We start from the raw sequence: 14,428 nt of genomic DNA on the forward strand, positions 1-14,428 counted from the left end.
CCTGCAGGTTGGCACGTCTATTTTAGTGGTCTGCTTTTACCTGCCATGTGGCAATAAGAAGGGGTAATGTCGTCTTTGCTTTCTGTTTTCTCATACCTTTACATTTAACACCAAAACACAACTCATTCACTCGTGAGAAACTGTTCTGTTGACACTTTATTATCTCATGAAGCATTACATGCTTGTGATGACTGAAAACTGTTTTGCTGACATTAATGGTGAAAACATGAACAGTTGTCAGATTATTAATGTTTAAACAAATACTGTAAAACATTTGCACTACGCTTTAGTGCAGGTTGTATTCCATTACAGTATGTTTGAAATCCCTCAAAATATGAAATTGTTCATTAGATGTTGTCAGTTAAAGTCTGTTTAAAGTAAAAGCGCCTTTCCTCCAACACATGGTGGGAGTTTTACTGACTTTCCTCTTCAGGCTCATCAGCAGACGCAGCAGGCTGTGGGTAGTGGAAGCGGGACGGGTCATACAGGTCATCCATGGGGTTGTAGGGCATCGGGTAGTAGTACGGGTAGACTACTTTCTTCTGGACGGAGACAGGGGGAGCTGGCTCCTCCACCGGTTCCTTTTTCTCCTCTGCCACCACAGGAGGGGGCGGCGGCGGTGGTGGGGGGACCACAACCTTCCCCTTCATGGGCCTGGGTGGGTGGTCAATCAGGCAGTCGGGGTCCCAGTAGGGGTCACAGTCGTACTCCATGCCCTTGAAGGTGCGGATAGGGGCCGGTGGGGACTTCTTGACGAGGACTGGTGGTGGTGGTGGGGGGGCAGACTTTTTTGGTGGAGGGGGAGGAGGCTGGGGCACCGCAGCTGGCTCTGGAGCGGCTTTCTGAGGGACGCAGTGGTTGTGGTAGCGGGGGTCGCAGAGCACGGGCACAGCACCGGTGGGCATGTACACGATATGGGGCTTACAGAGTGGGTCTTTCTTGTTGCACAGGTAGAGCACGTCAGCCTGGGAGATGGATGGAGCGGGAGGAAGAGGAGGAGGAGTTGCCGGGGGCTCTGTGAGCTTTGGGACCCCTTTCATTGGGGGTGGGGGAGGAGCAGCGACTTTGCACTTCTTGTCTGTAGCTGGGTCACACGCGATCATTGGCACTCCCAGTTTGCTCTGGAAATAGGAAGCGTTGGGTCCGTAGGTGTGCTCCAGGTACCTCATCTGCTGGTAGAGCATCCGCAGCTTGTCGATCTCATAGAGCTGAGAGGGCAAAAACAGGACCATTAAAGGGATGACACACTCATTTGCAGAGGCTTAAAAAAAAAAGTAAATCAATGAGGATTGTTTTATTGTGTAATTTTCGTTTATGAATTTGGACAAAACTGAAATATGATATGAAGCTAGATTATAACGCCAGTCTTATGAGTAATATATAATAAAGTGGTGTCAGCACTGTTCTATGCAAAATGAAGATTTAAGTCAATAACGAGCCACGGTTTAGCATTAAACTGTGGGTAATGCCGACCTTGTAATCAGAACGTCCCTAGTCTGAGTCCAGTAGCATGTCATCGGCTCATTTCCTATAAACTGTGTACTGTCCACTATCTAATCAAGGAAAAAAATGCCCCCTATCTTGCAGGGAAAATCTTCTGAAGATAAGATAAAATATGACAACATAAGATCAGAGTTAGATAAAGATAAGATAAACTTTATTAATCTCACATCGAGGAAATTCACTCGTCACAGCAGCTCAAAAGTCAGACAAATGTGAAAAAAATAAATTGCACATGATGAATATGAATAACTGATATAGGTGTGGATTAATTATGGTAAGAATTGGCATAAATATGTAAATAAATACAGTTTCACTTTGTAGATTGAATTCTTGAATCAAATGTTTTTGAAATAAACTCTCTGAGGCATTTCACACTTTAGGGACCCAGTCGTCTAGATAGAAGATATTGACTTTTCTTTCTGTGTCAGAATACATTTCTGCTTTTGTAATTATTACAGAGGTCATGCTGCCAGACAAAGATTCTCACTGGAGTCTCCCAGGATGTGACTGTGTACACTCATCCGTTCACAAAGTGTTATATCTTTACAGGAAATATAGATTCATGATATTAATTTATAACTCACCCCCTCAGTGTGTCCGATGCTGCTGTAGTAGCGGTAATAAGACTGGAAGTCTGGGTTTCCTCTGTACCACCTTGGGTCCACATTACGCTTCGGTCTGGAGTGACTCAGAAAGCCGTTTGCTCTCATCCAGTTAATGTTAACATCACTGACGGGGACCATCTCTGTTAAAAGATGAGATGAAGGAGCTCAGTTCCTGAGAAGATAAACCAATTCTGAAGTGTTTTTTAAGTGTCAGCTGAAGTTATTTAAGTTACCTTCCTGCTTGATGGTGCTTAACAAAGATTTGGCATCCAGCAGACCTGGAAGAGGAGACAAATCATTCAGTGGATGCTCATTTAACATGTTTTTGACACATTTTTGTTGTAGCAGTTGTATAATAAAGAGTCAGAACTGACCTGGGAGCAGACAGCAGAGTGCCCCTGCCAACCACAATGAGGAAATCATCTTGAACCCCTGCTGTCCAGAGAGGCAAAAATTGATTTGTATTATTCGGGACAGATCTCAGAAAATCACTGCTGTGTAATCAAGCAAGAGATCTAATTTGTAATCTTTTTAAAATGAATTTCACATTTATACATCACTACTCACGGAGAAAAGCTCATTTTAAAGTGTGTATGTTAGTCCTTTCCATTGAAATTTAGTCATTTTTTGCAGAATATAAGTGTATAATAAATAGATTAGAAAGGAACTTTTTAGATAAATGTTTCACAGCATCATAAGACAAATTGTTGATGAAGCATCTGCCAAAGTTAACCTGCTTTGGCTCTAAATACACACAGATGGTGTCGAATGGACCAGCGCTGTCAACACCTAATGGCCTTGTTTTACTCACCTGGCTCAGGAAGCTGTCTTCACCGTGCTAACAGGGCTGAGTGGGTTAAATACAGCTCTGTCTGCGGGACCCCCTGAAACATTATCTCCCGTCCAATAGCGCTCCACCAACTCTGACACCAAAATCTTGTCTCCACCTCTCTTTTAATACCGTTTAATAAGGGGCCTTTGGCGCCAATTGAGAATAAAAAGCCCCTGCGCCTTTAGCAGCAGAGCCATAAAGACAGCAGACTTCAAATGGAAACTCCCCATTAAGTCTGGAAGGAAAGAATCACCTGCTGGGACAACTGCAACTGTGGGGGAAAATGCTGCCTACTAACACAATATCTCAGCCAACAAAAAGTGCTACAAATCACAGATGACAACCTGCTCGGCCTTAAATGTACATTTATAATGAGGTTTCTAAAATGCTGTCAGCTCCAAAAGGTGGTTGTTTTACCCAAAGAACACCTGCTTTTCCAACAGTTATGTGACTGGAAGGCTCAATGAGCAACGAAGAGGCTTCATTTTTGTCTCGGCACGTTCACCATTTCATGTAAAGCACTTAAAATTAGACTACGGCTGCATTCTTATAGGATACTGTCACACTAATATACATTATAAACTTCCCGTCCAACATTAAAACTTTCATTTATGCAGGTGTACGTAAATGTTTTTAAGAGTAAAAAAAAAAAATTCTCAAACATTTTCAGGGTACCTTCAGCAAAAGCCTCCAGACTCTCAAAGCCTTTATCGTCACACCTGAATAGGACCATGTTTCAATGAGTATATCTGACTTCAAGTATATTCGACTAGAACATGTAAACCGTCAAAATTAAGCAGCTTCCTAACTTTGTGCTGATCCTGGTTTTGGTACATGGTGTTCACATTTACACACTATAAATTGCTTGTTTGTATGCAACAAACACAATTACAGTAAATCATTTAGGTTGATTAACTTAAAAATTGACAACATAACCAAGTTCCAGCACCTTAATTAAGATTCCCAGCTTTTTGTGTGTTGTTTTATGACAGCAAACTCAATGTCTTTAGGTTTTAGACAGCTGATCTGACAAAACAAGCCATTTGAAGAGGGGAAATAAAAGTTACCATTTTTTAAAAACCATTTTGACTGATAAATCAGAAAATACAATCTACAGATGAGGCTGAAATAAATAATTGAAGCCCTGAACTACAACCATTAATATCCGAGGACGGAGCCTTGGGCTTTTAGGAAATTGTGATGGACATTTTCCACCGTTTTATAGACCAAAGCATGATGAAAATAATCATTAGTTGGGACCCTGTATGTTGGCTTTTTTTTTTTCTTTTACAAGCTTCTGAAAGCAGCAATTATGTCAAGAAGGCTGCGCCGGTAACAAACCAGGTGTTCAGGGGCGATTGTGGCACACTTCAATTTTCTTCATCCCATTTCATGTGCACACTGGAGTCCAAATAACCACATAAAGCATAGTATCGAACCGTGAATTTATTATAACTCTGTAACAATACAAGGCCCAATGTTAACTTATTTTGCGTGATTTGCATTACAACATATAAAATGTACAGAAATGCTCTGTGTCAAAGAACCTGGAAGCTTTAAGCCCCAGACTGCAGGTACTACACAATCCTAAATTCTGACATACATATTTACAAGAGATTTACTGGTGAACAGAAATGTAAAAAGCTATGGATCTTCAACAGCAGGAATTCTTGCAAGATAGTCGTGCTTAAAAATGTCCACGTTATGCTTGACTTGTGTTACAAAATGCTGAAGGAGAAAAAAACAAAGAGATATGATAGAAGTCTGTAGAAAGCCTGCAACAAAGAGTTTTCCCCGTCACGGCTGAAAACAGCGTGCTTGAAAAAGGAGTCCCGGGGGCTTCAGACGAAGGTGATGCGGCTGCGGGCCTGGTTGATCTGCCACACGTTCAGCTCCTCGTACTCCTCCAAGGCCTCCTGGAACTGGGCGGGGGTGAAGCCACGAGAGACGCAACGCTGCTCCGCTTCGGCCATGCGAACCAACCCGCCGGCTCCACCGCGGCCCGCCACCCCCTCTGTGGCGAGCTCACGCACCAGAGAGAAGATGACATCGGCCGGACGCTGAGTCCTGAACAGAGAGGGTTCAGTTAAGACTATTAAATGTCTGAAGACCACTTGTTTGACTGTTGTTGCGTAAGTTGATTGCTGTTGAAGGTCAGTTAAAATGGAACCAGTAGAAAGTGCAAGTTTTTGTAAAAAGCATGTTTAACACTTTGGGAAACACTTGTTTTTTTACCAAGAGTTAGATGAGATAGTCTGACTGTTTGGGACATAACCCTCCTATAAAACCACAACACTTCTTATACATGTTTGCACATGTTTTTGTACAAATTAAAACAAATACAGCATCTTTATTAGGTAGCTTTTCATGTGTTGTTACCATTTCCCCGATTTCAGTCTATATACAAACTGTCTGCCTCTGAATTCACTCTCACCATGACGACGTGTGATTTCAATCTTCCCACGCAAATAAGCACAATATATAACTCCTCCATTAATGAACAATCGAATTCATATGCATCGGATGTTCCTTGATGCGGTTTAAAGAAACATGGCTCGTCGCTCCCTCCCATTGGCATAAAAAGCCTCCTGAAAATCTTAAAGCACCCACTGGAGAACAATATATAATGAGGGGTGTGTACAAGTCACTGGTCTTGACGCCTGCCTCAGTGAACATGCTGCCGTGTGAACAGAGCTCCATAAAACCCCAGAGAAGTTTTACAGCTTCCTCCAGGATATGCAGGTACTCTTACAGGCATACAACAAACTCATAAAAGGGAATTCTGGGTCGGATGACATCCGGTCACTCATGTTACGTGCAGTTTGAACAGAACAAATATCATCATTAAAAAGACATGTCTGAGGCTCCAGCGTTAACACTAACCTTGTGGTGCTGGACTTGTCAGCCTGCAGCGAATCCTTCGACATCTCCATCAGTCTCATTGCCTCGTTCACGTCTTCCTTCTCCACATTCTCCATCATGCGGAGGCGAGCCTGCGGAAAGGCACCAGCAGGAAACAGTGAAGATTGTGATGGAAATGTAGCAAATGTGGCCCACAGCGGACATTTAGATTGACGACACATCCGCGTTTGTTACGAAGGCTGCGTTGTGCCGGCACTGTCAGACCGAGACAAGTGCAATGCCCTCTGGGATGGCCGGCAATTGCCCAAGTCTCCGCCTCTCAACACCAGCTAGTCTCTCTACAGGTTGAGCTTGAAGACAAAGAAACGTTGAAACGCTAAAAGGGAACCTGAATACTCTGAAGATACATATGTAGGACACACTGATGACCGTTCTGGCCGTGGTCAGTTTTGCATGGGTTTGCACAGCTGCTCCAAACGCACACAGGCTGACTGCCCACCCTGCAAAGCTGGCCAGGATCAGACAAACCTTCTTCCTGCAGCTCACTCTCGATTATCTACATGTAACAGTTGTGGTGCAAATGAATACATTTTTGATCATCTTCAACTCTAACAGTTTCTTCCACACAGCGATGGTTGCAGCTGGCCCCCTTGTGGATGTCCGTGTGCAGCACATTGCCTTCCTGTCTGCCTGAAGTGCTGGTTTTGCAGTAGGTGGATGACTGCTACCTGCACAAACAGCACTTTTGACAGCCGGAGGCCGAGACATTACCAGGCAATAGACATGACCATCTCAGGAGAGACTTTAGAAAGCCAAGAACAAACTTAATATCAAATACATGTACGTCTGTCCATCTGATGTGCAGATTGTATCTTTCGTGTTTGGCAGGCTGGGGATCTTTGGTCCAGCGTAGGAAACAAGTGCTCACACTGCAGTAGGCCATGTTATCGTCACTACCTGCACTGTAAGCACTTTATCACACAGTGGACTATTGGTGACGACACTAGGATGATCACTCCTAAACTTAAATATTTAAGATCGTACGAGTGAAACCTCTGCAATGCTTATGACAAAATATTCAAGTTTTAAAAAAGTTTTTCTTGCATCTGACAAAATAATTACAGATCTCCAGCTGTTTCATTTAATGCATGTGGCCTGTAAAAAGTCCCCAGCCACCCACAGCTCCATAGAGTTGAGGTGTAGTGCTCACCAGGGCAGTGGACAGGCGGAGGATGGAGAGGAGGGTACGGGCGGAGGTGAAGGTGGTGTCTTTGCTGACTCGGGCCTCTTTCCTCATCTCCACATAAGCAGCAGTGATGTAATCGGCCAGCTGCTCGGGCACCACTGGCTGCTTCTTCTTACACACAGCGATGTAGCGCCTGGGGAGATTTACATTTCAGATTCTTGTTGAGAGTATTGCCCAGCAGAGTGACGGCCTGCTGCTGAACTTCACTCACACTGAACTGTGTGGGATAAGGATCTGCCTCAGTGTGTTAAACATATTAATATAGCAGTGAATTTGTAGCAGATGTTTCAATCACCTCATCAGCTTCATGTCAATGGGGGTGAAGTGAGTGGGTGGCTGGCGGCAGTGCTGGTGGACGTAGGTAATGTGCTGGGCCAGACGCAGGTCAGCGTCGGCGTCCGGCTTGTCCTGGATCAGCCAGAGCAGGTCGAAACGGGAGAGCAGAGCAGCGGGCAGCTGAATGTTCTGCTCAATGCTCTTGCGGGGATTGTAGCGGCCATAGGCGGGGTTGGCTGCTGCGAGAATAGAGCAACGGGCATTGAGGGAGGTCATGATGCCAGCCTGGAGAGGAGCGAAACGCATTAGTGGAGACGGGACGCAAGCCAAATGAGCCGCCATTAACAACAAGCACTGTCCTCTTTACCTTAGCGATGGAGATGGTCTGCTGCTCCATCACCTCGTGGATGGCTGTGCGGTCAGCGTCAGCCATCTTGTCAAACTCGTCAATGCAGCAGATGCCGAGGTCAGCTAGAACTAAGGCTCCACCTTCCAGGGTCATTTCTCCGGTCAGGGGGTCGCGCATCACGGCTGCAGTCAGACCAACACCGGACGAACCGCGACCTGTTGTGTACTGGCCTGATGACACAAGAGATCAAGTGATATATTTTGTTTAACTTGTGTACAGATAAGAATTTATTACAATGCTGAGTAGGTTTCTATCAAACTAGAGACATTGAGATACTGGTATCATGTTTAAAAATGGAAACTAAAGCTTTCTAGTCATTCTAGTGTCAAAAACCTGGCCTAAAAACAAAAGCTTTCACTTTTCTCTAGACAGCCCAGCACATCAAAAGTTAATATTTTACCCTGGAAGCCCTAATGGAAAGAAAATGCCTAACTGGATGAAATATTAAACCAGAAACAGGACTTTTACACCAACAAACAGGACTGTACTCACTTCGAGGAGCCAGACGGTCAATGTAGGACAGCAGCTGGGACTTGGCGACTCCTGGGTCTCCCATCAGGCAGATGTTTATGTTGCCTTCAGGAAGAAGAGCCAAGTCAGGAAGAGTGTTGCAGTTTGTAACAAGATTTCACAAGGGCAAACGCTTTGTTTTTCCAGAAATTATCCACACATATTGATAGGAGACAGGGGGTGCAGATATGGACAAAAATCAATGATGTGATCATCCTAACCTTAATGTAATATTAAATTTTTTCTTTTTTTAACTTACTGTAATAATAAATGTTAGTTAGAACTGTGATGTGATTCACTGGAAATAAAACCAACCCCAATACATCATTCTGGATAGTTCATTTAAGATTTGGAATGAGGATAACTTACTTTCCTCTGAGTCAAAGATTAAAAACAACAGAAGGGTTCAAGGAAGTGCTCACCTCTGATTTTCATGCCTTTAGGCGCCTGTTCTACTCCTCCAACCAGCAGCAGGAGAAGAGCCTTCTTTACATCTTCATGTCCGTAGATCTCTGGTGCTATAGAGCCGGCAAGTTTCTCATAAAATCCCTCATCTGTTTAGAAAACAAAACAAAAAAAACCCTAATTTGCTTCAGTTCCTAAAAGATAGTCAGGTTTTGGCATCCATTTGGGATCATATAGTCTCCGTTTATTGAGGTTCAACAAACAAACTCTGACCTGTGATGCTGCGAAGCTCTTCATCAGTCAGGTCCTCTCTGCCGAGCTCATCGTCTTCTGTCTTGTTCATGAGTGTGATACAATGGGCCTCCAAGTAGGTTTCTGACAAAAGACCCTGAAATGACCAAAACCAAAATCAGGATAGGACAGTGGACAGCAAAAATAAAAAGTCAGTATCTCCATACCGACAGTGAATAACGTACCTTAGAGGTTTGATCTCAGGCTTGTGAGCAATGTGGGTTAAAGCAGACAAAGCCTAAATTAAGCCTCATACCTGAACAGCCTGATTGAAGCCTGTGCGCAGAAGAGGGAGGAAGACTCCAGTGATGGCTATGTGATCTCCTGGCTGGGCGAGCCGTGTGTTTTCTCCCCGGGCGAACAACGACATGCTCCGTGGAATATTACCGACTGGCACCTGGTCACTCTGTGGGACGGCAGAACACACTCGTGAGAAAACGGAGCACAGATTATGGCAATAGTGAGTGACAATTTTCTTCGACGTGGTTCCTTACCTGTTCCTGAATACGCAGCTCCTGGAACTTGACAAATTTGGAGCCTCTGGTCTGCAGGTAGAGTCGACCTCCAGATTTGTTGGTGACGCACTCTTGGCTGGGACACATGATGAGGGGCATGAAGGAGGGAGACCCGATCTGAAGGACAAAAAGACTTTGAGGGATACCCGACATGTGTGTATTGTCAATGGATGCAAGAGGACTGAATCCAATCTTACTGGTTGATAGGTTTCAGCGCCACACTGGTCACATGTGTACGTAGCGACAGCCATCATTGGTTTGACCTCAGTGGCTCGGGTCACTATTCCTCGAACCGTCACCAGGTGCCCGATGCTGTCTGCTCGAACATCACGCACCACTTTGGGTTTAGTGGTGGTGGGAGGCTTGAAGTACAGCTCGCTGTAGATGGAAGATAACGTTCATGAACAGTATTCACACCTAAGTACACACATGCATATTTTAATAGAATCCTTGAGAAAATTTAAGAGTTTAAGACTGAAAACTAAACCAGATGAAATTTGTTGTTGAAAATTCAACTTACAATCTCCTCATGAGTTCAGGTGGGTATTGGTTACGAGGGTCTCGAGTGTCTGCAGGGTCACGACCCCTCTGTTCCATCATCAGCCTGTGCTCAATGTACACGTCCAAAGAATCCTTGGCCACAATCTGGATACAACAGAAGCATTTTTGCATTTCCTCTTTAATAAACAGGTATGTATGTTTACTGCAGCTGATATTCTCATCGAAGTGCTTTTACTTAATTTAAACCATCCCGGCCAACTGTGCGAATACACGTACATCTCTTTCTTTGTACTCTGGAAGCAGCTCGTGGATGGCGTCGGCAAACAGGCCCGTGTAGCGCTTTGCATTCTCACAGATGCTCTCGACCAGCTCGGGGTCCTCTTCGGCCACATCATCCAGTTCCACAAAGATAGACACCTGCTCCCTGTGGGCCAACGCCACCTGTACACGCAGACGAGTAATTAGACGCGCCACTTAACTACACGACCTTGTCTGCACACCAATGACACCTCCGCACTTTCAAAGTCTTTTATCTGGATGCACAGTCACAGCTGCAGGTTTATAATGCGATACAGTACGGAGGCCTAGGCATTTCAAACAGAGGGGACATATAGTAATTATTATTAGTAGTAATTATTTCACTTTACAGTGATGCAAGATTGAAAAACAGTTGAGTGAAGCAACAATCTTCAAGTGGTGACTTTTTAAAGATGTTTAGAGCATTTTATGCCTTTATTAGAGAGTAATAGTGAAATGATGGCAGGAAATGAGTGAGGGGTGCATCAAAAAGCTCCCAGACCAGACCTTTGTGGTACTGTTAGACCAGGTCCAAAGATTCTTAGCTCCTAAGCAACTGGGGTGCCTTAGGTTTTCACTTTACACAAAAAAATATGATACGATATATATTTTGTTCAAAAACATGCAAGGAACCACTTGAGGGGTTTCAACCTCTAGTTTAAGACATTTTGTTAAGCGACAACTAACTGAAATTCTAATGGGATAAAGAGTGGATTAAATTATCATCAATAATACAAAAGATAATTGGCATTTTTTTCCTTCATGTTATCATTTTGTGCAATAATGTCAATATCACCTCTTAGTCAGCAACATTGCTAGTCAAGGCCAAAGCAGTGGATAATATTATCATCAAAAGGTGAACTATACTTACAAGTTGGGCTCCATATTTGAACACCTTCTTCCCATTGTCATCCTCAGTGTAGAATTCCTGCAGGAACCGTTTGCATTTGCCTGCAAAAACCAAACAAAAACACCTTCAGCACTATTTCCCAGCAGAAAAACACAGGCCACATCCAGCAGACACTAGGTGGAGATTTTTTTGTTTGCTCTACACACACACACACACACACACACAAAGAAATCATTGTTTACTTGCGTTACATTTTCATTTGATGAAGTATTAAAGCTATGTGGTAAGTTTAACAGCTGCTGAAGAAAAAAAACAAAACACTAAACACCACCACCAGTGGGCCTGCAGACTGGGAGCTAATTTGTTGTCCTGCGACGACCCCCTTTGTTGAGTAACATGGCATCCTGTAATCTCGATGAGTCACTATTGCCTACAGTAGAGCACAAACTGCCTCTGATGTACTACACGAAGCGAATTCCGACCGTGCTCATCTTCTGCCACAGTTTTAGAGAGAAATAAGTGGCGATACGCGACGGATAGCTTCGAGGTGAGAATGTAAATACAACAACAGGCGCGCTCAGTTCAGTGTCCATTTTTTTAGAGAAAATATCCCTCACTTCTCGAAAGAGCCACAACTACCAACAATATCCACTTCCCCGGTACAATAAACTAAACTATCCCTGGCGTGGTAGTTAAAATACTCCACTTACTTTGACGCCGTGGGAGAAAAACTGCAGCTCAGCTTTCTTATTTCTGTGTTCGAGGATGTTATTGTAAACAAAGCAGCACATGGCTTTTTGTGCCTCGTCACTCTCATATCCCTCCGCGACTCCCCTCCGCGACCCCCCTCCGCTCTTAAAAATAGTCCTGGCTGTTGTTTTCAAAACCACGGACAGCCATCTTCTAACGCTAGCTGGGGTTAGCAGGGCTGCGCTGTAACACAGAGGCGGCTCCATCAATGTCAGCCACTCTTCTTTATATAAACACCGAGCGGTAAGAGGTCGCAGAATTAATGTTTAACGCTGACGGCTTCGGACGGTTGATGCAGCCCGAGTAAAACTTCCGACTACACACACAGTGAGATGCAGCTGAATTCACAGATTGGACGATGTATCAGATAACAGTAAAGTTTCCGCTTTTAGTTAAAATAAATAACATTTTTAATAAACTGTTAGCCATATTAGTTACCTAAGCAACTGGCGTTGAGAGCTGACGTACGGGCATGGACGGTTACATACTTTATCCAATTCCAACGAACGCTTGGTTGTTGTAGTTTTTAATGTGATAATTAAAGTGTTGAATACTACATAAATAACGGGTCCAAAACGTCGTGGAGTCAAACCCTCACATAAATTAGGCTTTTGGGGTTCCCTTAAGCAAGGCACAGCGCCACCAGCCGACTTACAAACCAGTATTTTAATTAAAACAGTCAGTACATCTTAATGTAAAATAGTACGCTAGCATGTGTAACTGTCAGTCAGCTAAAGAGAGCTAGCGCTAGCTAACTGCCCATCATGCTAACACAACGTCGTTAGCGTTAGTTAACTTCAATCAGAAGCTGTCCGAGTTTCAGAAAGTGTTCTAAATTGGTCCTGTTGATAATGATGTGTGAAAAATACGGACTGAACACTGCTGAACTTATGGACATTATGTTTAAGACATTTAACGTTAACTTGTATTGGTGCGCTGTTTCATCGTATCACGTAAATTAGCGTCAACAAGTAAAAGCCAGCTGTTTGTTGTTAGCTAATGTTATCTCTCATCGTAAAAAAGCGGCTCTAATAGCTTTAACAGCGTGTGTTGAGCATGCCGAAAAAGGATGCTTTAAATCACGATAATGCTTTCTTAACTTGTTTTATCATTGGGTCGTTTTGTGCGTTTAAACTGGGACGTTTAGTTACATATTAAAGAATTTAAAAAAAAGAGAAAAAGCGCATATGATGCTAACTTAACATGTCGTAACTAAGAGATCTCGCCCTTCTGTCATTAACTTAACGTTGCTAAATGTAAGTTATTGTCGGACATGTGCTTGCACCAGTGGCGCCTGCTCCTTTGTTTAAGCGGATCCATCCGGGTCACCGTGCAGTCACAAGCCCACAGACAAAGCTCAACTAGTTAACAACAACTTCGCTAACCTTCAGAAAAAGTTTATACTACTTCACGGAGCACTTCGGTTCCCCCATGTCAAGGAGTTATTGTACTTTACAACAGACATGCACATACACTTTCAGGGTTGTGGTCTAAGGGGAATAAAGGTAGTGCAGAGGGAAAACGAGGAGGCAACGCTATGAAATTAGTGAGTTACGTTAGTTGGAGCAGCACAAACACCATTAAATATTTTTTGGACCAGCTAATGTATCCAATGCACCCCGTGATACATATTAACCAACATACGCTTGCAGAGAGCATTTAAGAGAACACATTAAGTTAAAAGTTTAGCAATTCAGGCCAACCTGTTGCTGCCATGCATTATTGTGGAACCCATTCACGTTACCTTTCTCGGCCTCATAATCCTTACGAGCCATGGCTGCAGACGTCGACCCTCCGGTGAGATAACAATATTCCTAAAGCAGCAACGACCCACAGGTGTAATTTTCTCAATCTGTTGGGTTTTGGTCACTCCACTACCACCGGAGACCGATATTCATTCACTCTCAGCCCGCACGTCTCCACCGGCCGCGGTGCAAAAAGTGGCGCGAGTCTGACGTCCACAGCAGCCAATCGAGTGGCTCCTTTCAGCTGGGGGAGGCGGGCTCTCGTGGTGGCGCGAAAGCTGCGGGCGATTGTCTGTCACGTGACTCGGCAAACTTCCGCCCTGGTACTGAGGAATGGCGCGAAATGCGATGATTGGATTTCATGCAACTGAGTGACCCAAGAGTGAACTCAAACTTTACTGGATGCAACACAAAGGATATTTACTATAATCGAAGGGCAAATAAAAAGGTACAAAAATCGTGTTGGTAATTTCCTCACAAAAACTCTTGAAGTCTTGCACTCAAATTTGTCCTGTAAAACACTGAACTGCACTTATGCACTGTGCTTCATTGTTTTTGGCATAGTTTATTTACATATTGTAAATGTAATAGCATATATTGTTAGTCATTTAATTACCTGATGTTATGAAGGGCCAATTAGCTGCATTGAAGTGGTATTTCACTGACTAAAACTAATCTATTTTATGTTTCTGTTTATATTATGTTTGAATAGTGAGTGCCACTGTGATTACACAATATATGTGAAAATCAACATTTCAGTAAAAATATCTCAGATACGTTTCATAGAGGTAAATTCACAAACAAAAACATGTTTTCTATAATGAATGTACT

General features: G+C 43.5%; 2 protein-coding genes across 2 annotated transcripts; both read right to left on the bottom strand.

The window, feature by feature from the left end:
* Nucleotides 1-413: 413 nt before the first annotated feature.
* LOC139206822 (uncharacterized) lies at nucleotides 414-3,673 on the bottom strand. Its single transcript, XM_070836420.1, has 4 exons — nucleotides 3,616-3,673; nucleotides 2,342-2,386; nucleotides 2,088-2,248; nucleotides 414-1,208 (listed from the first exon to the last, which is right to left on the bottom strand). The coding sequence occupies exons 1-4, from the start codon at nucleotides 3,671-3,673 to the stop codon at nucleotides 414-416; spliced, it is 1,059 nt and encodes a 352-aa protein (XP_070692521.1).
* Nucleotides 3,674-4,368: 695 nt separating this feature from the next.
* On the bottom strand, nucleotides 4,369-13,778 carry mcm7 (minichromosome maintenance complex component 7). Its single transcript, XM_070837447.1, has 15 exons — nucleotides 13,597-13,778; nucleotides 11,124-11,203; nucleotides 10,232-10,396; nucleotides 9,975-10,099; nucleotides 9,652-9,832; nucleotides 9,434-9,571; nucleotides 9,196-9,345; nucleotides 8,922-9,036; nucleotides 8,666-8,797; nucleotides 8,226-8,309; nucleotides 7,692-7,903; nucleotides 7,344-7,609; nucleotides 7,013-7,181; nucleotides 5,824-5,933; nucleotides 4,369-5,007 (listed from the first exon to the last, which is right to left on the bottom strand). Exons 1-15 carry the CDS (start codon nucleotides 13,625-13,627, stop codon nucleotides 4,782-4,784), a joined length of 2,184 nt encoding a protein of 727 aa, XP_070693548.1. The 5' UTR covers nucleotides 13,628-13,778; the 3' UTR covers nucleotides 4,369-4,781.
* Between the last annotated feature and the right edge of the window lie 650 nt (nucleotides 13,779-14,428).

The sequence above is a fragment of the Pempheris klunzingeri genome, chromosome 9, assembly GCF_042242105.1.
Source record: "Pempheris klunzingeri isolate RE-2024b chromosome 9, fPemKlu1.hap1, whole genome shotgun sequence".
NCBI lineage: Eukaryota > Metazoa > Chordata > Actinopteri > Acropomatiformes > Pempheridae > Pempheris > Pempheris klunzingeri.